Genomic DNA, 21,916 nt, shown 5'->3' with positions numbered 1-21,916 from the left:
AAATAGTTGTAATCTAACTTAATAGACATCATAGCTATATATTTTAATTCCACTGCAATTGGCAGCAACAACAATGGGAAGCAAATCCAAACAACACTTTCATTGGAGGAATGTAACATATTATTTACTGATACCACATTCCCTTGAAGAACCTGAAGAGGCTACTTGCTCATTCACAACTTTTAGTCATTATTACATTCTTAAAATATCAATGGCACAAATAGTAAGTTCAAAACTATGAGAAAGAAGTAACCCACACCTGAGGCATATTTTTAGTATGCATTTACTGTCTGATATCTGAACAAAACTACTAATTTTCCCATTATTAATTATTTTGGATATGGCAAAATGAATTCAAATTAAATCTATCATGTAACTGAAAGCAAAAATAATTCTTTTTTATTGATACTTAATATTGTAAAACTGATTTTAAATGTTGCATTAATTAAATAATATTTGTATTGTTTGACTCTACCATCTAGAAACTTCTACTACATCAAAACATTTTTTTATTATATTATGTATCTAATATATTTCAATTTGGAATATAAAATCTTTGTAATAATCTATGAAGTATAAACATGTAGGTAATTAATATAAATATTCTACTTTAATCGAAAATACTGTTTTTGTTCTAGTACTGTGAGGAATATAATAAATGTACCTATTTCAGACAAAAGAAGAACTCCATAGACAACTCCAAACTCAACAGAAACTAATAGAAAAACAAAAAGAACAGCTGAAAAAATGTACAGATGTAACTAAACAACTATTAATTGAAAAGGTAATAATCTGTAAGACCTTGGTCATAATATTTTTCTAAATTTCAACTATGTTTGGTGTTTTCTATATAAAATAGGCTTTGAAACACTGTAGTAATTTTACAATTACTTAATATGAAACATAAATGTAGATTAATTTTTCTCTAATAGCTTCTTGTTTGCAGGTAAATAAAATATTTATGAGAAAGTGTCAGTGAAAGCTCACAGTATTTGTAGGGTCTAGCTTAGAACTAGTAAGTACATTTTTCCATAGCTTTACTCCAATAGTGAATTTATATTTTTATTCCTAGTCCAAGATGGAAAAGAAACAAGCCAGACAAAAATGTATGCAAAACCGGTTGAGGCTGGGACAGTTTATTACCCAAAGACAAGGAGCAACATTTGTTGAAAACTGGGTGGATGGGCATGTCTTTACAGAACTATTAAAGTGTGTATGCACATTACAATCTTCATTTAGTAAGAAATTTGAATTGATTGAGGTGATTTTTTTTCTCAAAAAACTTTAAAAATACAGTCATTATTTATCTCTCCTACAGTTGCAATGTAAAAACGTCTGAGTAGTATTAAAAATTTAACCATTTCCATTTTTGTTTTGTTAAAAGTTAAAGAAAAACAAAATCCAGTAGAAAATTGTAAGAGGGATATGTTAAAAATTCGTTAAGAATTTACATGAGAAGTGAGACTGTGTGAAACGTGTTGATGGGTGCATGTGCTTTTGTGAAACACAATAGTTTTCATATTGAAACTTACTAACAAACTGATTGTGTGTGGGTTTTGTTGAGAGTGTTGGTACTGCGATGACCTTCAATCTAATAAAACACTGCTTTTATACAAAACATTGATGAATGTGAAGTTTTTCAGTCTTTTTTTTGTTTCTAACCCTTTTGTTGATATTTCTATGAAACAATGAGTGCTAGTGTTTAGCATAGTTTTTTGAATAAAATTATTTAATGAAGTTTAATAATAACTGAGTTGAACTTACTGATAAATTTCTTTTGCATGAAATATTATAGAAATGCGATGAACACTGGAGATGTGTTGAAATATGATGACAAGTGCTCATATTACACAAAAGCATGTTTTTCTTGCACAAGAGCTCAGTGATTTTTAGATAAAAGTTTTTTTTTACCATTTTGAATATTCATGACTCTAAAGGCATACATGCTTTTATGTTCAGAATTGTCAAACTAGTTTACTATCACTGTGCACAAGTTTGTTCTTATTTAAGATCTGAATAGTTTTGTTATACTTGCAATAAATGATCACTTGCTCCACATTAATAAAACTGCATGCTATATTTTGACATGAATTGGCTTTATGGTTTTGTAAACAGATTTTGATCAAAACTTTAAAAAAATACCTTCTGTAAATGTAAAATACTAAAATATTTAAGATTGTACTACAATTTACAGAATCTTCAGATTTCTTAATGAATTTTGTAAGCACAAGTAATAAATTTGTTGATATAATTTATTCCCACTTGACATATAATAAGATGATAATTTAGCCTCATTGAGCTAGCTGATTTTATGACATGATTAATACTATTTTGTAAAGTTTGTGAAAGCTCCAAACTTGGATTTCTAATTGTTTTATAATATTATTACCAGAATCAAAACTATGTGTCTGATAAACAAATTGGAATATCTTAGCAAACACTCAACCTCGTATTATTTTCTAAATTTTCTTGGCAATTTAAAGTAAATTAAAGAAACTTCAAGTTGATATAAAACATTTGTAAAATATGAAATTTAAGTATCAGAGATTTCTTTTTTGGTTTACTCATTAATTTGAATAATGTATATACAGAAAACTTTCATTTTTTGTGAAAATATAATAACTTTAATTAGGTGACAAAATATGTAAGCTGATACTTGAGGTTCTTGTTATCCACCAAAATTAATATATTCATTTATAGAATGTTTTTTATGACTTTACTTGTGGAAGATGGTTTGGTTGTTTAGCCAAAATTCTGAGAAGTCACTAACTCTCTTACAGTGAAATGGTATAAAGAGATGTTGATTTATATATAAAAGCTACACCAAATGTTTCTCTTTAAAACACAGTCCTTTTGTATATTTCCTTTGGCTAGCATGATAAATTATTTATGTCATGAGTGTAAGTAGCTGAAAATGTGTTGTTAGCTGAGTTATAAGTACAATTATATGTTAAACACTGGTTGTGTCTGTATGCTTATTGATATGATGAGTTGTCTCAAGTATTTGGATATTATGTAGTGTTTCAAGACAATTTGGTGGTCAGTCAAGTCACCATACAAGACAGTGGTTAAGTGTGGCTTACTGGTGGGCATCAGTAATTCCAAAACATTTTTGGAAACAGCTAGGTTTTCTAAATAAACAAAAAATACATGTTTAAAGGAGAAAGTCTGGTTATAAAAATAATGTAAACTTGGAGGTTTCAACTTTTTCGTTTTTGTATTTTGCATAATAGTATCAGACAAGCATGTTGGTGTGTTTGAGGAATCTTTGTTGGTTAGGTTATTAAGTACAGTTTTTTTATGTATTGTGTTAAAACAAACTAATAGAAGTTCTCTAAATGTTACTCTAAGCATGCATTTGTTTCCCAAGTGTAGTTTTGTGAAAAACATAGTAAAAATAAAATTATGTGGCTGAACTGAAAATATTTTGTTACAGAATGAAGTGATTCTGTACAGTATCATGAATGTATTAGATGGTGGAATTAATTTAAAATTAAACTTTTAACACCCATTATATTACATCTTATATCATGACTGTATGTTTTACATTCCCATGAAGATTTTTTCATACTGTTCTTTTAGGAAATACTGTATTATATTTTAACTTTTAGGAAACATTATTAAATAGCATTGTGTTAATTGTTCAGGAATGTTGATAAATGGTGCTGTTGAGTGAAATTTTGATAACATGTTACATTAAAGGAGATAGTTCAGGCAGAAATTTATACTCAAGAAGATGCTACATTATAAAATCTGCATTGTTTGTGAAAGTTTATCTTTTTATATATAGCATCACTTTAATCTGCTAACATTTTTTAAGGAAGCAAGAACTTATAGCAGCTGAAAGAGAAGAAATAGAAAGGCAGCGTAAATCTCTAGGGAAAAAGAAGACAAGTACTGCTCAACAGAAGACTAAAGCTAGCAATGGAAGTTCACCATTTTTAAATGGAGATTTCTTGAAACCTGATGCTCCAAAAGAGTAAGTAATTTTAAAAGCTTTTATGTGATTTTTCAATTTAGTTACTTTCTAGAAATTTTGTAAGGATGCATACTGGTTTCTCAGATTCATCAATCAAAATATGTTAGTCTTAGCAGTTAAAGGTTCTCTCTTGTATGTATGTATTTCATTGCATTGTATGCATTAGAGTATCTTCATAAGGAATAATTCTTGATAAGAAAATTATTAATGAGAAAGCTGCAAAAGTAGTGTTTGTTACCAACACCTATGCCATTTTTTAAAAATTTTTTCACGTATATATACTTAGAAATTACTGCACAATTTGAGAATAATTTGGGCATTTGGTTAATTTCTTAAAAAGCATAGAATGTTCTCACTTAACCCCTTCCAGCCCAATTCTCCTATTTTGATTTATGAGGCACAATTTGGATCAAACTTTTATTATGTTGTGTATTTTAAACATGAAGCATGATAACCATTGAATTTTTTTCCTGAATTCTAATTTTCTTAGTTATATAAGTAAACAAAAATATGATATTACTATGGACTTCTCTTTTACATTATATATATTTAGCCAATGACCAAAAAAAATTTCTTCCACTTTTGCAACTTGAAAGGTTCTATGAAAATATTTCATTGGTACAAATATTAGTGCTGTGTTCTCAAATCTGTGTTCTTAAAATTAAGTAATTGTATTAATTTTATGAAAGTTTTACAACAAATGCTATGTACAGGGTTGTCCACAATTATATTATTATTTTAATAAATAATTATATTAATAACTAAAGAAATACAACCATGCAATTTCCAACATCTTTTAGCAAAATTTGAACATTTTTTATTGACATTTTTTTTCACTCCAGTGAGTAGTGTTATTCTATAAAATGGCAACCATGGAAGAAAAGGTTCAATGCATCATTTAGCTTTCAGGGTGAGTCCATTCTGTAGCCTCTATATGAATACTAGACTTTTTCCCTTGGGAGTATGTTAAGGACATCATGTTTCACACACCTATAGCAAATGTCACAGAACTAAAGACCAGGATAAGCCAATAGAACTGTGGATATGTTGCAACGAATGTGGACTGAAATCAAATACTGGTTAGATGTGGTCAGAGCATGTACACTTCCAGAAATATTTTCAAGGGGGGCAAAACATGTATGTAGGAGGTCAGCTTTTACAGTGTAAGTTAACAGAGGGAAAGTATATGTGTAATATATGCTTAAACCCAAAAATAAATTTGCATTTTTAAAAAAATTGCTAAAGATATTTAGTTTAAGTACAGTGTTAAGTTTACATTATAATACATACAATTGTTGTTGTGAAATGTTTTGGGGGAAAATTCCCCTTCTCGTGGGTGCCATTAACTAAAAGCTACTAATGGTGTGCATGTACTAGTCTACTGACATGTCAATAAAAACTGCTTGAGATTGGCTACAAGATGTTGAGAATTACATGGTTGTATTTCTTTAGTTACACCCTGTACTTGATATTTGTTTTTTATCTATCTAATTCTAACAAACATGAGCAAAAAATATGTGTAGGCCCTTTCAAGCACTAACTCAACTCTCACAAAGTAATGATTGCCTGTTTTCCTGAGAATAAAGTTTATTCAAATTGTTAATACTGATTTTGAACAGAGAAAGCAAGAAAGAGCAGCAGTCGTGTCAAAAAATATATAAATAGGATTACTTGAACCAATAAAATCAAATTGTAACCTCTCTGTAAGGTAGAAGCTGAGTGAAAGTCAGCTGAAGTTGGATTATTTGATGATGTTTACAGTCCATGTAAAAATGAAATATACTTTTATGCTAAATAAAATGCAAGAAAAAATAATTCATGCTTTCTGGTGATATGATTGATATTTGGAAATCATAAAACAAGAGGTTTAATTAATCCAATTTTATCATTTTCACTCTACTAAAATTTAAAGTTGATAGCTTTTCAACAATTTCAGTTAGAAGTATAGAAAGGTATAAAATATATATTGTGATCACTGTATTTTATGCACAATATACTGTGGTCAAAAGTTTGAATGACAATGATGCTATCTAAAAATATCTGTGTAGTGGTACAAAAGAATTAACATTTTGCTTGACAGCTTCAAATTTTTTTTTATTTGTTCATAATAAAGAATAATAAAATTCTAAGCTTGTACACTGAAGTGCTTTTTTTTTTTATTTTGACCATGGTTTGGGAAGAAAAGTTAAGATGAATATATGGAAGTTTGATGGTGTCATATGCACAAGTGCAGTTGAAAAACGTCAGATTGGAAAAAGTTAATCAATGTTTGCTTTCAAACACTAGGAAATAATATTTTGTTTTGCAGATGTTGAAAACAACTTTGTCTGAAATCAACATGTTTTATTTTAAAGAAACGTTAATAAGTCACAAATTACACAAACGTGCTCCAGTCAGTTGTCTAAAGCAGTGAACAACAACTGTTAAAATGATTTTTGAATCCAGAATATTATATAAACTTGGTAATTTGCTGGTATTTGCAGAGCTAAAAGTATTATACTGAACTATGACCATGTTTTCAAACTTCTTTGATAATTAAAGATCCCTGTGTTTCATTTGCTCTAGAGTTAAGCTTGAACCCTCTTGCATATCAGGGAAGTGCTCTGCTAAATGAGGTATAAGACTAACCATTAGCAATAGCTAGTAAGGTACTTTTTAGCAACTGAAAGTACCACTATATATTGTGTGACTTTTAATTTAGGTTAATGATTACTCAGTTTTAAAATATGCATTTTGTTATTTCCTCTTGTTTGTGAGGATGTAGTAATTTTAAACTATATAGAATAGAGATTTTAAAAATTATTTTCAGACGAACGTGGCATGACTATTATGAACAGGAAGAAATTCTCAAGCTAAGGCAGGCTGCACTTAAGAAAGAGGATGCTGATTTGCAGCTAGAGCTAGAGAAACTAGAGAGAGAGAGAAACCTTCATATTCGAGAACTAAAGAGATTACTTAATGAAGATCAATCAAGGTTAAGCCTAAAGTTTGTTTTGGTCTTGTGGGTTATCTGTTTAATAATTACAAAAAAATGAAATAATCTTATTTTCTTAATGTAGCTTTTGAGATTTGTTTCCTTGGTTACTTGTATTTTGTTGTAGGAATTATACTTGTCATTTATACCTTACATTATCTTGTTTTGTAGTTGAGTCGATTCTTGATAAATAACCATGTGATGGGATTTATTGATGTATTTTACTGGTTTTGTTATATTTTGGAAAATTTAAGCTACATTGTAAAAAAGAAAAAAAAAATTAATTTTCATCAAAAGTAATGTATCATACTATTTATGATGTTGTCACTAAGATTTTGAAGTGATATAAATATTAAAGCTATAAAATTAAATAAAATTTGAACCAATTTTTCATACACTTTTGCAAGTTAGAAAAGTCTGTATTTGGATTTATTATTTTTCTGATAATCATCATAACATGCCCCAATGTAAATATTTAGATACAAGAAAAAAACATATTATTAAGAAGCCTGAAAATTTATAGTAACAATTTACTTGCCCAAAATGAAGGATGGAGGCTTGTATATTTCATTGTATTAATACTCTCAAACAACCTTACAGATAGGTTTACTTTTGTGATTTTTATTATTATTCAATATTCATAATTACTGTATACATAAAAAAACTTCTTTAGGAAAAAGTATTAGTTTATTTTTACTGGTGAGTTACAATATAGTAATTAATGATTTTAAATTAGATGTTTTGATTAATTATTAATTTGAAGAACAAATATAACAACACAAAAAGAGACTAAATGCAGTGAACAGAGGATTGTTTTCTCTGTGTGTTTTTATTTTCATATAAGTATAATTATAGTAGTTAGCAAAGGAAGTTGGCATGTTAAGTAATATTTCCCTGAAATTCTTTGCAGGTTTAACAATTATACAGTGCTGAATGAAAGATATCTTCTTTTGACTCTACTTGGAAAAGGAGGATTTAGTGAAGTACATAAGGTACATTTGTGGGCCTTAAAGTTTTTCCTAACAATTGTATAGAATAGGAGGATATAGTGAAATACATAAGATACATTTTTGTATAAGTACTTTTTTACCCCTGTCTTTACCTTGTGTAACTAATTTCAGTTAATAACTTAGTTGTTGTTGTTTTTTACATTGTCTGAACATCGTCTGTTTCCCTATTTGTCTTAAATTGAACTGCTGACTGATCTTTATCTTTTATGCATTTATTTTGTCATTGAATTTTCTGAATTGAGAGGATAGCTAGTTGTTTACACTGTTAGCTAAAACAAGTTCATATGTCATGCAATCAAGATGTTCTTGATGCCCCAAGTTGAGTCATATTTGTTTATTTTTTCAGTGTCATTAAGTACAAGGGGTATTCTCATCTGGAACATTCTAAATTCCTCATCTGAACACACTTTTATGAGTGTATGAATATTGGATCAGAATTGTATATTACTTACTATTTTCAGAATTGATCAATTTTTTGTGGCATCACATTAACTAAGAAACACCAAACAAGTTGTCAAGTGGCATGTTGGTTTGCATTAACATCATTTGTATATAATTATCTAAACACTTTATATGGATATTCTACATGGTAGCTTGGAGATTTCACATACCTGACTGAGCATCTTGTATTGTGATGCAATAAAAGTATCAAAATGTACAAATTTTGAATTTTCATTTGTTATAAATATTGTTGCCTTTCATTCTAGGTTAAATGGCTAATAAAACATCACAATCACTTAATTTCTGTTTCTTTATACAAAGTGTATTTATGAGCTGTTAAAGTACTTACTGATGAAGGTATACGAAAAAAGAAAAAATGCTTTTTTTATTCATATTTGTTGCTCTTTCATCTCATGTAATTCAAGTCGATTGTTCTTTTATATAATAATTTCATAAATAATATTAATATTTGACAAATATCATGAATTGTTTACTTTTTTGAAACCATGAAAGTTAAAATCAGAATTCTTATATATATATATATACATACATACATACATACATACATATATATAATTTTTGTTCATGTCTGAAATCACATAACTGTATACACAGAATTACTACTCATAGTTATGTTCTGGTATACTATGCACTTGTTTATGTATAAATTTAGTAATAATCCAGTTAATTCTGTACATTCAACATGTAGTTACAGCTCATACTTAAAACTTTATTGATGTCTTTAATGATATATATATATCATTAATTTGGATAAACTTGATTTTGAAAACATGTCTTTCATGTGATAAATAGTATTGTTTTCATTCAGTTTTGACATGGTATTGTTGAATTTACCATTGTAAACTCTGGCTCATTAATTAGAATTACATAATGGCACTCAAAATTGAAAATTAATGTTGCATATACTTATAAATAGGTTAGAAAGATAATTTAAATTTAAGTAAACATGTCTTTCATGTGTTAAATAGTATTGTTTTCATTCAGTTTTGACATGATATTGTTGAAGTTACCATTGTAAACTCTGGCTCATTAATTAGAATTACATAATGGCACTCAAAATTGAAAATGAATGTTGCATATACTTATAAATAGGTTAGAAAGAGAATTTAAATTTAAGTGTTTATATTATTATTTGATTTATGAAACCTGTTTTACTTCCAAGTATTTATAGGATAATTGGCTATGTTGTTTATCAAGATTACAAAACAATGAATAAAATTCTTCTACCTACTATATGCTACACCATATTTTACATTTCTTTCATTGCAACATAAAACATTATGTTGAAGTTTTATTTAGTTTTTAAATAATTATTTTGTTAAAGAAAATTTTATCTTGTGAAAAACAATTTCCATTAAGACTTTTTACAATGTTTGCTTCAAAGGGTACTAAGATATACACTCTTGTGCAAATTAATTGTAACAAATGGTCATTTTACAATATTTTCAGCGTGGCAGCTAGTGTAGGCTCGCTGGACCTGCTGATTTCCTTTAACAGTCATTTTTCACACAGACGGTGTCATTAGCTGTGTTTTGTAGTGTGGTCGATCTATTTTTGGGATATATGACGAAACTTTAAGGAATATTACGGCATTCGAAATTGCATTAGAAGGGCAAGGAGACCAGTCAAAAAACTTCCTACCAACTTAATGAAGAGAAAACGGTATCAATGGGGTCTGAAATATAAGAACCATGGAGAAAGGTGTTATTCAATGATGAGACTCATTTCTTAGTACGGGGTTAAAGAAGTCTGCATGTTTGCAGATCTCCAGGTGAGAAACTTCGAGAATCTCACATCAATCAGTTCGTAAAATATCCCTTGAAGAAGATGTTTTGGGGCTTTTTCAGCTATTATGGCATTGGAGGCTTACATATCATAGAAGGTATGATGCAAGGACCACAGTACATCGAAGTTTTGCAGAGAAGAGTCATTCCAGAATTGAAAAAGAGATTTCCAGATGAATCTGGCATTTTTCAGCAAGATCTGGCTCCGTGCCACACATCGAAACTTGTGAAGAATTTTATGACTACAACATGAATAAAGATGCTGGACTGGCCTGGAAACTCTCCAGACTTAAATCCTATTGAAAATCTTTGGGCAATTTGTAAAGAAAGACTTTGGGGAAAAGACAGTACTACAAAAGATAAGCTAATTAAGACCATAATTGAGGTGTGGTACTGCGATCCAAAAATTAGTAAAGATTGCAGTCAACTCATGGACTCGATGCCAAAGAGGATTAATGATCTTCTGAAAAATAAAGGCAGTCATATCATGTATTAATTTGTGAGTAATTTTTGGATTCACAGAAATAAAATGCAAAAAATTGAAACAAATCGTAACTTTCCGTCTTGTTTCAATTAATTTGCACAAGGGTGTAAAATGTTTTAAAATAAAACCAAATTTGTACATTTTTAGTGGTGGAAAAGGATGAATGGCTGCTGCAAATTTCTGATAAATAAATGATCTGACACATTTAAATTCAAATGAAATAAATAATTCACTGTATAGTCAAATGTTATTGAAGTGGGCTCATGTTAGCTTATCTTTAAGTATTGTAATTAATACACATTGAGTTCTTACTGTAAAATTAATTGAAAAAGTTTTTACTTTAAAAAATGTGCTTGAGAAATGTCTACTCTGAAAATTAGGTTTTTCATTTTTCTTTCTTTTTCTGTTTGTTGTGTTTAGTGTTTATTTCCAACATATTAGTTTAAATAATATCCAAGAGTGACAAAGAAATATTAGAAATAAGTAGATTTTTTTACGGTAATTCAAACATTACAAATAAAACAGCAAATCCTTCTGGAAATAGGCCTAGCATGGCCAAGTGATAAGGGTGCTCAACTCATAATCTGAAGGTCGTGGTTTCGAATCCCCACCACACCAAATATGTTTGCTCTCTTAGCCATGGAGGTGTTATAACGTGACAATTAATCCCACTATTTGTTGGTAAAAGAATAGTCCAAGATTTGGCAGTGGGGTGGTGATAACTAGCTGTCTTACACTGATAAATTATAGATAGCAAACACAGATAATCTTCGTGAAATTCAAAAACAAACAAATCTTCTGTAAAAAAACAATTTGTAAGAAACTGCAAAAGTGCTCTTCCAAGTTTGATTTAGTTTTGAATTCTCACAGTGGGTTTTATGAAATTAATTGAAAGTGGAAATAACAAAATGCTACTTTTTTATTATTTATACACACACACACACACACACACACACATATATATATATATATGTACTGAACATTTGGTATGAGTCTTAAGTGAGAACTCAGTTTTTGAAAACTTAAGCAATACTTTTTGTGTAAGTTATAACTTCTTTTCTCTCTGATTATCTTTATTTTTGTTTGACTTTTTGATACCTTTGTGATAAGATTTATTTTTATGCTTTTTTTCACTCATTAAAATGATTTTGAATATACATCTTAGTAAGTCATATGACAAACCAATATAAAGTCAAAGGGAATGGCATGTATCAAAACCACATTTCAATATTGTTTGGGGTTTTGTAGGTAACATGATGCCACTAAAGATAATTTGAGATTACTGATAAATAAAAATTTGAATAATTTGCTTTTCTGAAGAATATGCAACAGCTCCTTCGAGTTCAAAATATTTATATACCCAGATCATAAAAACCATGTTGGTAATTTAAAATTTCTAAGTAAGGAACATTGCTTATATTTAATGGCATTGAAAAACAATCAAATAAATAAATAAAAATAACTTGGGACTTGAGTACCATCTAGAAAGAGATCTACAATAGGCTGTTGAAATTGTTCTTGTTCACTAGATGGATTATCAAAAGTAATTATTGGTGAGTGGTGTGCTTTGGACATGATCCCTTATGCCAGAGCTTTTTGCAGTGGAAACTATGGTATAAGACAATTTTTACGATGCATGTTCATCAGATAAAACATCACTGGATGTGGTGGCATAAACTGTCATAAGTTTGTGAGACTCAAATCATTTGAATATAACATACTCAACCCTTTGTAACACCTTTTTTTTTTAATCAGCTCTTAGACCAGTTTCCAAATGTACTTGTGTTTATATTTCTCTGTTTGTTTACAGGCTTTTGATCTTAAAGAACAACATTATGTAGCTTGTAAGATTCATCAGTTAAACAAAGACTGGAAGGATGATAAGAAGGCTAACTACATCAAGTAAGATAAAAGATTAAGTAAGATAAAAGACTGAAACAATGAAATATTAAATATATTCAACTTGATAAAAGTAAATAACATAAGGTTAAAATATTTTAGCAAATTTAAAATTTTAAATTACGTACAAATGAGGTTGCAGTTATAAAGCTGATATAATAGAATTTTGATAACAATATTCAGTGAGCTATATAATAACAGTGAAATAAAGTGTATCATAAATTTAAATGAAGCATTGTAATTTAAATGTATGTAGAATATTTTTAATGGTGTTATAAAGTATATATATTTTAACAAGTTAGAAGACTGGGCAAAGTTATAATTTTAACATCCCAGTAGAAGATTTTACATTACAGTAGAAACTTAGTGAACATAAAATGGAGTAAAAAGAATATAAGTTTTATGCATTGAGAACTGAGAAAGTTTGGACCATTTAATTCCCTTGAAGAGAGAGAAAAACAACTGTATTTCTTTGTACATACTTTACTAAACAGTAAGTTTATTTTGACAGGCATGCTTTAAGAGAATACAATATTCACAAGGCTTTAGATCATCCACGAGTGGTCAAGCTGTATGATGTGTTTGAGATTGATGCCAATTCGTAAGTTCAAATGTTTCGTCGCTGAAAGAAAAATGAATTTAACTGCAAATGTATTACTGTGTAAATATCTTTATACTGATTTAACATTTTTTTTCTTTTTGGTAGAATTTTAACTATCAAAATACGTAAAATAATATCAATTATTTTCATAACTGAATAAGGCTGGCTATTTTTTAAAAAGTACTGCTTTTTTAAAAAGTTTATTCATCAATTATAATAAGTTATGTCCAAGCACACTTATTTAGTGTAATATATTAATTTTAAATGATGTTAATAAAACTGTATCATATTTATTAAAATGTTATTGCATTTTGTGAACATTAGAGTGCATAATACTGACAAAGAAAATGTTCTGTTAAAGAGGGATAAAATTAGTGCTTGACAAATAACCAACAGCTTTTGATTGCCATATAAATAAATTGCAGTGAAGAATTGCTATATACATATCCCAAATTTGATCAGTTTTTGGTGGTATCCAACTACCTATGAAACAACAAAGTCAAAATGTAGTTCTGTATCTCAGAATGGCTGGTATGGATATTAATACTTTTATTGATAAGCAGAGAGCAACGTTTTGACCTTCCTATGTCATCCTCAGGTTAGCATCTTTGTTCTGAGATACATTTTTATTTCAAGTAGGTTTCTTATCATCAAGAAAATGTAGTTCTGATACATGCTATTTCACCACAACTTTATACTGGCTGTATTTGTCATGTGATTTGTTGATGTACATATTCAAAATTTTTTGATGTAATGTACTCAATCATTGTTTTTTTATTTCTTTAGCTCAAAGTTATTGTGCATCATATTGAAGTAATATGCCATTCTTAAATTATACATAAAACTCTATAGTGCAAGATTCTAAATTAACCATTCTACTCCTGTTACAGTTTCTTTTTAAAATCCATACGTCCTTCCTATTATGTGGTCCTTAATTTTTGGTTCATCTCTAGGTTCTGCACTGTGTTAGGGTATTGTGATGGTCACGACTTGGACTTCTGCCTCAAGCAACACAAGAGCATCCCAGAGAAAGAAGCTCGTTGTATCATTATGCAGGTGGTATATGCCCTCAAATACTTGAATGAGATCAAGCCTCCTGTCATTCATTATGATCTCAAACCTGGTTAGTTGATATTATTACTTGTTTTGCTTTCTTGTGGGTTGCATAGTTTTGCTGCAAACTTATATGATGATCATTATTGAAATGTGCTTTATTTTGTATAAACTTTTCTATCAGTAATTCTTATTAAAAATTCATGAATAAAAGTTATTTGCTGTTGTGTTATACACAACATAGAACTTGATGCATTGTTTTTATCCAATTCTAATACGTAATAATCAGTATGAATAAAACTATAAGCCAAAAAGATACACACTTAATATTTCATTCAGTAATGATCTTTATGTAATTTTGAGGAAATTTGTAACAGTTTCCTTGTGTTACCTTGTATTTTCATACTATATTTCATCAAGGGGGTTACAAGAGTAGTGTCAAAAAATTAGGTTGATAAAATATTTTACATAGTGGAGCGAACAACATTTCGACCTTCTTCAATCATCGTAAAGTTCACAAAGAAAGAGGTAACTGACTGGAAGCTGACCACATGTTTGAAAGGGGTTGTGTAACTGAGTGTTGGAATGTAGAGGGCAGTGTTAGATGTTTGAATATATAATTTTATATTATTTATTTTATTATTTTTAATATAGGTATTAAAGGTGTTCCTTTGTATTGGTTTATTTTGGGTTTAAGTTATTGTATAAGTAAACAAGTATAAACAAATGCAAAATTAAAGAAGCCTTACTTAAACCCAAAATAAACCAATACAAAGGAACACCTTTATACCTATATTAAAAATAATAAAATAAATAATATAAAATTATATATCCAAACATCTAACACTGCCCTCTACATTCCAACACTCAGTTACACAACCCCTTTCAAACATGTGGTCAGCTTCCAGTCAGTTACCTCTTTCTTTCTTTGTGAACCTGACGATGATCGAAGAAGGTCGAAACGTTGTTCACTCCTCTACGTAGAATATTTTCTCAACCCAAACAAGCTGTTTTTACATATATAAAAAGCCTAATTGCTTTGATACAGTTCACATTGTCTAAACATAATATATCAATATTATGTGATTAAAACATCAATAACACTTAGTTTCTTGATATCTGATATCACAGTTTGAGTGGATGAGTTGAATAATGCTTCCATTTTAATCATTGAGTAAAAATGAAATCAACTTTTGTAGATATAAGATATTTTGTATTCTTTCTAATGACATGAATGCGATATGAATACATAATTTGTAAAATTTGAGAAAAATCTACACTTGAAAAATTAATACTGATTCAGTAGTTTCTTGTTCTAACTATCTACATTATTTTTTAAAATTGTGCGTGGACTATAAAAGAGAATGATGTGTGTGTTGTCTTAACATGCGTAATAAGTTCTAATGTTTTTCCTGTTATGTTTATCTCATCTAAACTGTTTTTATAACCAGTGTAGTCACAGAAAGGACATAAGAAATGTTTCCTCTGGACTTGTTCATGATACATTAGTTTTGCTTCAAGTTTCTGTATTCTTTTTCACATTATTAGCAAATGTTTATAAGAGGGTACTGTTACTTCAGGTTATTTTCCTCTGTAATAGATCTAGAGGTGGAATTCTCAATGCTTAGTTGTTTACTCTGTACTAATAACAGATATAACAGGAGAGTTTCATAAATTTTTGGGTAGAAAAAGTCTTAACTCGTGTCTTTATCGTACTTCAGTTAAGTTTTATTAAAATGTTATAGGTAGTTAGTATAGCTACTGAACAAACTTGTTGAAACAAGGGTTATTCCTTATAAAATGTTAAATTTAAGCTTTAAATTGTGACTTAGTATATTAAAAAAAAAGAAAATGTGTAAGGCCAGTAGCCCTACTTGTGTATGAAATTCATGGTGTTTCATGTACTTTTGTAACTGTTGAACATGTTTTTTATTCATCAGGAAACATCTTACTAGACAGTGGCACTACTAGTGGGGGAATCAAGATAACAGACTTTGGACTTAGCAAAGTCATGGATGATGAAAATTATAACCCTGAACATGGCATGGACCTGACTTCTCAAGGTGCTGGGACATATTGGTATGTTTGATTTTGAATATATAAAACTTTATTTTATTGTAGTAGCTAAATAAATATGGATGCTGACTTTAAGTCTCTTGTGATTACTCTTTTAGAAAAATATTTTGACATTATCTCTTCAACATTTTTTCTTACTCTTTGTATAATAAACAGTCTGAACTTATATGCAGTTCACCTTTTATGTTACTCAGATAATTTCATTACTTATGAAAAGCTAGTTTGAGGAAAGAAAAAAAATTATTATTTTAAGTGTGATCTCCCTGCACATTTTTTGTTTTCTTTATATACGAAAATTTTATTTCTAATTTAAAATGTGAAGAACACAATAAGGATGTGCTGTGAATTGTCCTAAGGCAGTGTAGAATTTTTGTTCATCAAAGTTAGTTGATTAGCTTGTTATCCAGCATACATTGAAAGAAGAGAGATCTACTGCAGTACAGTTGGGCAATAAACAGAAAATATATATACATGGCTCTTTGCTATGTTATACTTTATTTAACTTTATATCTTTCTATTTGTTCTTTTGATTTTTGGAAAACAACTCCTAAAAATTCTTCTTCAGGTATCTTCCTCCAGAATGTTTTGTTGTTGGCAAAAATCCACCTAAAATCTCTTCAAAGGTAGATGTTTGGAGTGTTGGAGTAATTTTTTACCAGTGTCTGTATGGCAGGAAGGTAAGGAGTTAACTTTCTTTTATTTGTAAAACAAAAGAAGAGTTCTATATATTCATAAAATCTGTTGAAAATTTTCCTAGGTGTGAGGTAGACATGTTGAAATTAATTGGGGAATTCTGAAACATTCTCATCCATACAGTTAGTACTTTTTTCAGTTCAAGCATTTTTGTATCTTTGTGTAAATTATCTTTTATACCAGTTTTATGGAAAAATAGAAAGTATTAATGGCAAAAATGTAAGAATTCAAAGTAATTAATATTGGTGAAATGTTTGCATTGCTTCTTTATAAATGATAGTATAAGAACCATTGTAAATATTACATTAGTTTCAGCAATAGAATGTTTTACTTTGATAAAAGCAAAATAAACATATAAATATAAATAATATTTACCTTAATTTTCCATAGCCCTTCCATAGAATGTGTTAGCTGTGCCTAAAACTCAATTTTCTGATCTATTGCTTTAAAAAACAAAAACTCTTGCAGCCATTCGGTCATAACCTTTCGCAAGCAACAATTCTTGAAGAAAATACCATTTTAAAGGCTACAGAAGTTGACTTCCCTGCCAAGCCTGCTGTCAGTAATGAAGCTAAGGTTTGTAATGATTTGTTTATGTTGTTATGAATTTGGTATTAGTTTCTTTTAAATGAGATAGGTCTGGCAAAGCCTAATGGTTATAACTCTTGTAATCTGCAGGTCATAAATTTAAATCTTGCCTGCCCTTTTGGTAGTATAATTGTTATATTCCAATGGTCAATTCCACAACTTTTTTGTCAGTAGAAGCCCAAGAGCTGGCTCTGGGTAGTGTTGACTGACTATCTTTTAGTCTGTCACTTCAAAATTAAGGACAGCTAGCTCAGATAGTCCTTGAGTAGTTTGTTAGAAATACAACAAAGTATATAAAAATGTTAAATTTTACTTTTCACTGACAAAAGCATATAAAAGTTATGTGGATTGAAAGAGATTGTGAACTATAAAACTCAACTCTTTGTGACAGCAGACCATTGCTACTTAATTTAAGCTAACAGTTATGTATGTATTTGCAACATAATGTATTATTTAGAGCGTAGTTGAAAAACGATAATTTTAAGTATTTGCTTTTCAAAGTAATGTTTGACTAGTTATGGTTAACACAAAACTTTGTTTTCTTTCCTCAAATATTTATATTAAGTTTGAAAAATTATATAATATTGTTGTATTGCTAAGAAGTATTTTCTTTTCAAAGTTTGTGAACTATTATAAGCTGTTTAGATAATAAAGAAGTGAATGTGCTTTCTCTCTTATTATGATAAACAGAAGTTCCGATATTTTAAAGAATTCAGGTATTTAAAAAGTAAAAGTTTTTATTTATACTAGTCTGTAATTTTATAGATTTATTGATATTTTAAATGACACAATTTATAATGTATATATACATCCAAATGTACAACTAATTATTAATAAATAATTATGTTAAGCACACTAGTTATTGTTAATTTATAACTAAATTTAATTTCAAATATTAGAAAAATTTTTATACATTTTAATCCCAAATATGTAACTTCCCCTTGTTTCTTATATGCTACAAATATTAAAACTAATAGCAAAATATTATTTTTGTAAAAGAACCTTAATTGCTCAGTTTTTCAAAGTTGATGAGAATGATAAAAAAAATTATTTGATATGTGATATTTGTTGGAATAATTTGGAAGCGTTTTCACCACTTATGGAATAATTTGATTCTTATGTAGTTTTATTTTTTTTCCAGCAATTCATCCGCCGCTGTCTCCAGTACCGGAAAGAGGATCGCATTGATGTATTTGGCATGGCAAATGATGACTATTTCAAATCCAACTATGGCAAATATAGTCGGCAAGCCAGTTCAACAGATAGATCATAGCCTCCTTTAAGAGGAATATAATTTTGAGGATTTTATTTCTCAAACCTGCAGTAGCTGTTTAGCTTATCAACATGCCATTCTAAATACAAAAGCTCTGCCTTGATGTGGAGCGATGCTGGAGAGAGCTGGTGCCAAAGAATGGTGTAATGAATACATGGTACCTCCATCTACCTTTCTTCTAAACACTGTATGCCAGATATGTTTTTCTCTGCATTTTCAACAGCAGTCAATAAGTTGAGAAATTCTAATGTTTAGAAGGAAAATAATGTGTTGGAACTAAGAAGTTAGTGGCACTTGTATGCAAATTCCTCTCCAGTTTGAGTAGCAGTTGTGTTTAATCTCAGGTGACAATTCTACCCTTGTGAGCCTAGATGTGCTCAATGTAATATAAACTGTACAGAGTTCAGATGAGAAAGGACCAGCATAAATACTTTATGCATGTGTGTGTGCATATGTATGGAGAATCCTATAATGTGAGAACTACAACATATTACTTTTGTGTAAAAAAGTTAAAAACTAAAGGGTTTAATCTGACCAATTAATAGTTTCAACCATCTCTTCCTGTGAAATAATGTTTAAAGTTTGATCTCTTATTATAAATTTAGTTGAAATTTTTTGAAAACATTGGAGCAACTTCTTCTGAAAAACTGCAGTCCAGTGTTTATCAAGTCATTCAGTATTTACTGAATTACTAATATATATCCAATTCACCAAGTTAGCTATTCAGGATCTCCTAGTCCGGCATTTGAGACCTTACTAAATCATATTGTTCATCATGTACGAAAACAAGTGTTCTGGATTAACGATTTATTAGTTTCTCGGTCATAGCTCTATACTAAATCTACATAAATAATTATCATGTAAAACATTATTTTTACAGGCTCAATATTTTTAATAGTTTACCACTATGGTTTTTAAATAACTGCTAACTGAACACTTCAAGAACTTCCATAGCTTACAGTTAACCACAAGAGCTATTGAAAGAGTAATTTGTTTGATAATGTTTGGCACAATTCTTCTCTATTTTCTCTGTTAACCACTTAGTATTCAGGAATGTATTTGATAGTAAGTACTATCAAGACATTAACTGAGCCATTCGTTTTACCAACTATCTGATAATCTCTTTGATAATTACTGAACTAGCTCTTCAATTTCATTTAATTAAAGCAACATCTCAGTATCTTATGAACTTTTCAGTCAACAAATACTCAACCATTCAACACTTTTTGGTTCATAATTTCAAATTTATTATACAATAACCCAGAATCAAGCTTAACATTTACTTAATGTATATTACGTAATTAACACGGAGTAAGCATTAGTACATAATAAACTTATGGTATATTAATCACTGAGAGTGCATCAGTATCAAATAAAGTTAATTAACAGCAACTACCAAACTAATGATCAGCATATAGTAATACTTACCTTAATGAATTAACTCTGAATCAACTTTTAAACTGAAGTTGAGTTAATAACTTTTGAAACGACACCTTAATGTCAGACTAGACATAACCTGATGGTTAACAAGTCAAGCTGAATCTTAGAATTCATTATTTGCATCTTTTGACATAAAAAACTGCTTTGTGGTTGTGGGTACATTAGAGGAGTAACATTCAAATCCCATTATTCAATTTAGAGTAGCCCAAGAGTTGGTGGTGTGTGCCATTGACTAGCTACCTTTTGTCTAATTTAGCAGTTCTAAATTATGAAAGTCTAGTGCAAATAGCCAACATATATCTTTGCACAATTTTCTGAAATAAACAAGTCGTAATGTTAATCTTTTGATAATTGTTGATTTAACTCTTGAAAATTCTTATAATGAATTAACTCATTCCTGTTGAGTCAGTTTTTAATAACTGTTTGAATAATAATTTTCATTACTTCCTTAATTATAATTTCTTTACCTTCTTAATTGATGGATTAGTTTTCACTAAATCAAAACTTTAGGTAATTGGTTAATTAACACTTCCATTTGAACTTGAACATCATCAGTGTTTACTAAACCTGTATCTAAATATTCTCTGAATCAAAACGTCATGGCCATTGAATCTACTGGTTTTGAGTTATTAAGTCAGACATCTAAATCTATCAAATTAGTGTTTCATTATCTCCTCGATTAACAATTCAACTTAAACTGAACTCATCTTAGTACTTGTTTGACTGTTACTTTGTTATATACTAAGTCAACACATTGCCATTTCTGTATCTTCCAAGTAGACTTTTTGTTGTCTACCAAGTAAATAATTTGTTATATATTATATCAACTCAAACAATTCCCACTAACCTGAGTGTTTGGTACCAACTGGATTAACATTTTTTGGTATATTCATGACCATAACTTTGATGGATTTGACAACAGCTAAGCAACTTTCAGAGTAAAAATGTTAGAAATCAAACAGTAGACTGACTGGATATAAAGTGGCTTATTTTCTTTATTAATTTGTTTGCAATGTAATAATGCAAAGTAATTGTGATAGAAAGCAGGAGGTCTCTCTTTTTCCTTTTATTTTTTTTCTCAACTGATTATTAATTTACTTATTTTCACATCTCTGACTTCAATTTTTTTCTTACAAATTATATTGTATATTAGATGTTTGTGCCTGTCAGGAGAGCAGTAATTTATTTTCTATTGAAGCTCATACAAGATTGATTACCTTAAGTTAATGTAAGTCAGAACTCCATATGATAAAGATAACCCATCTGAATAGAGCAGCAATGGCTAGCAGTTCCTTGAATGTTGAAAACTGAAGACATAAAGTCTGTGATAAAAAGAAAAGTCTGGTCTCATTTTTTTATTTAAAGAAAGAACATAATGAGTTACCTGAACAAATATTTCACAGAGACTAATTATAGAATTTCTTTTAATGGCATTTCTAGTCACTACGATAAAACATGGGTCACTAGTCATTATAAAATTATATACTAGTCAAAACTGAAATTGCTCTACTTGTGATTGGACAGTTAATATACATGATGCATATTTTTCTGATGTATTTTGAAACGAACATTTAATTTCCTTCATACTTGCTGTCGTAAA

The 21,916-nt window shown here is 29.2% G+C and overlaps 1 protein-coding gene across 11 annotated transcripts in view; it reads left to right on the top strand.

Annotated features, from left to right (window-relative positions):
- Positions 1-21,655, top strand: part of LOC143252753 (serine/threonine-protein kinase tousled-like 2) — an 84,014-nt gene extending 62,359 nt beyond the window's left edge. For 10 of the 11 annotated variants that reach the window (XM_076505381.1, XM_076505383.1, XM_076505382.1 and 7 more), the window contains 12 exons: positions 674-784; positions 1,073-1,209; positions 3,821-3,979; positions 6,789-6,953; positions 7,864-7,945; positions 12,504-12,595; positions 13,104-13,193; positions 14,147-14,316; positions 16,187-16,325; positions 16,888-16,999; positions 17,484-17,591; positions 18,745-21,655. In XM_076505381.1, coding sequence (XP_076361496.1) covers positions 674-784; positions 1,073-1,209; positions 3,821-3,979; positions 6,789-6,953; positions 7,864-7,945; positions 12,504-12,595; positions 13,104-13,193; positions 14,147-14,316; positions 16,187-16,325; positions 16,888-16,999; positions 17,484-17,591; positions 18,745-18,876 — 1,497 coding nt within the window. In that variant the 3' untranslated portion in view covers positions 18,877-21,655. The remainder of the gene's footprint in view (positions 1-673; positions 785-1,072; positions 1,210-3,820; positions 3,980-6,788; positions 6,954-7,863; positions 7,946-12,503; positions 12,596-13,103; positions 13,194-14,146; positions 14,317-16,186; positions 16,326-16,887; positions 17,000-17,483; positions 17,592-18,744) is intronic. The other variant, XM_076505388.1, reaches the window with a different exon arrangement.
- The last annotated feature ends 261 nt before the right edge of the window (positions 21,656-21,916 follow it).

This window comes from Tachypleus tridentatus, chromosome 6 (genome assembly GCF_004210375.1).
Source record: "Tachypleus tridentatus isolate NWPU-2018 chromosome 6, ASM421037v1, whole genome shotgun sequence".
In the NCBI taxonomy this organism is placed as follows: Eukaryota; Metazoa; Arthropoda; class Merostomata; order Xiphosura; family Limulidae; genus Tachypleus; species Tachypleus tridentatus.
Note: the sequence above shows the minus strand (reverse complement) of the source record. Positions and strands in the feature narration are given on the sequence as shown.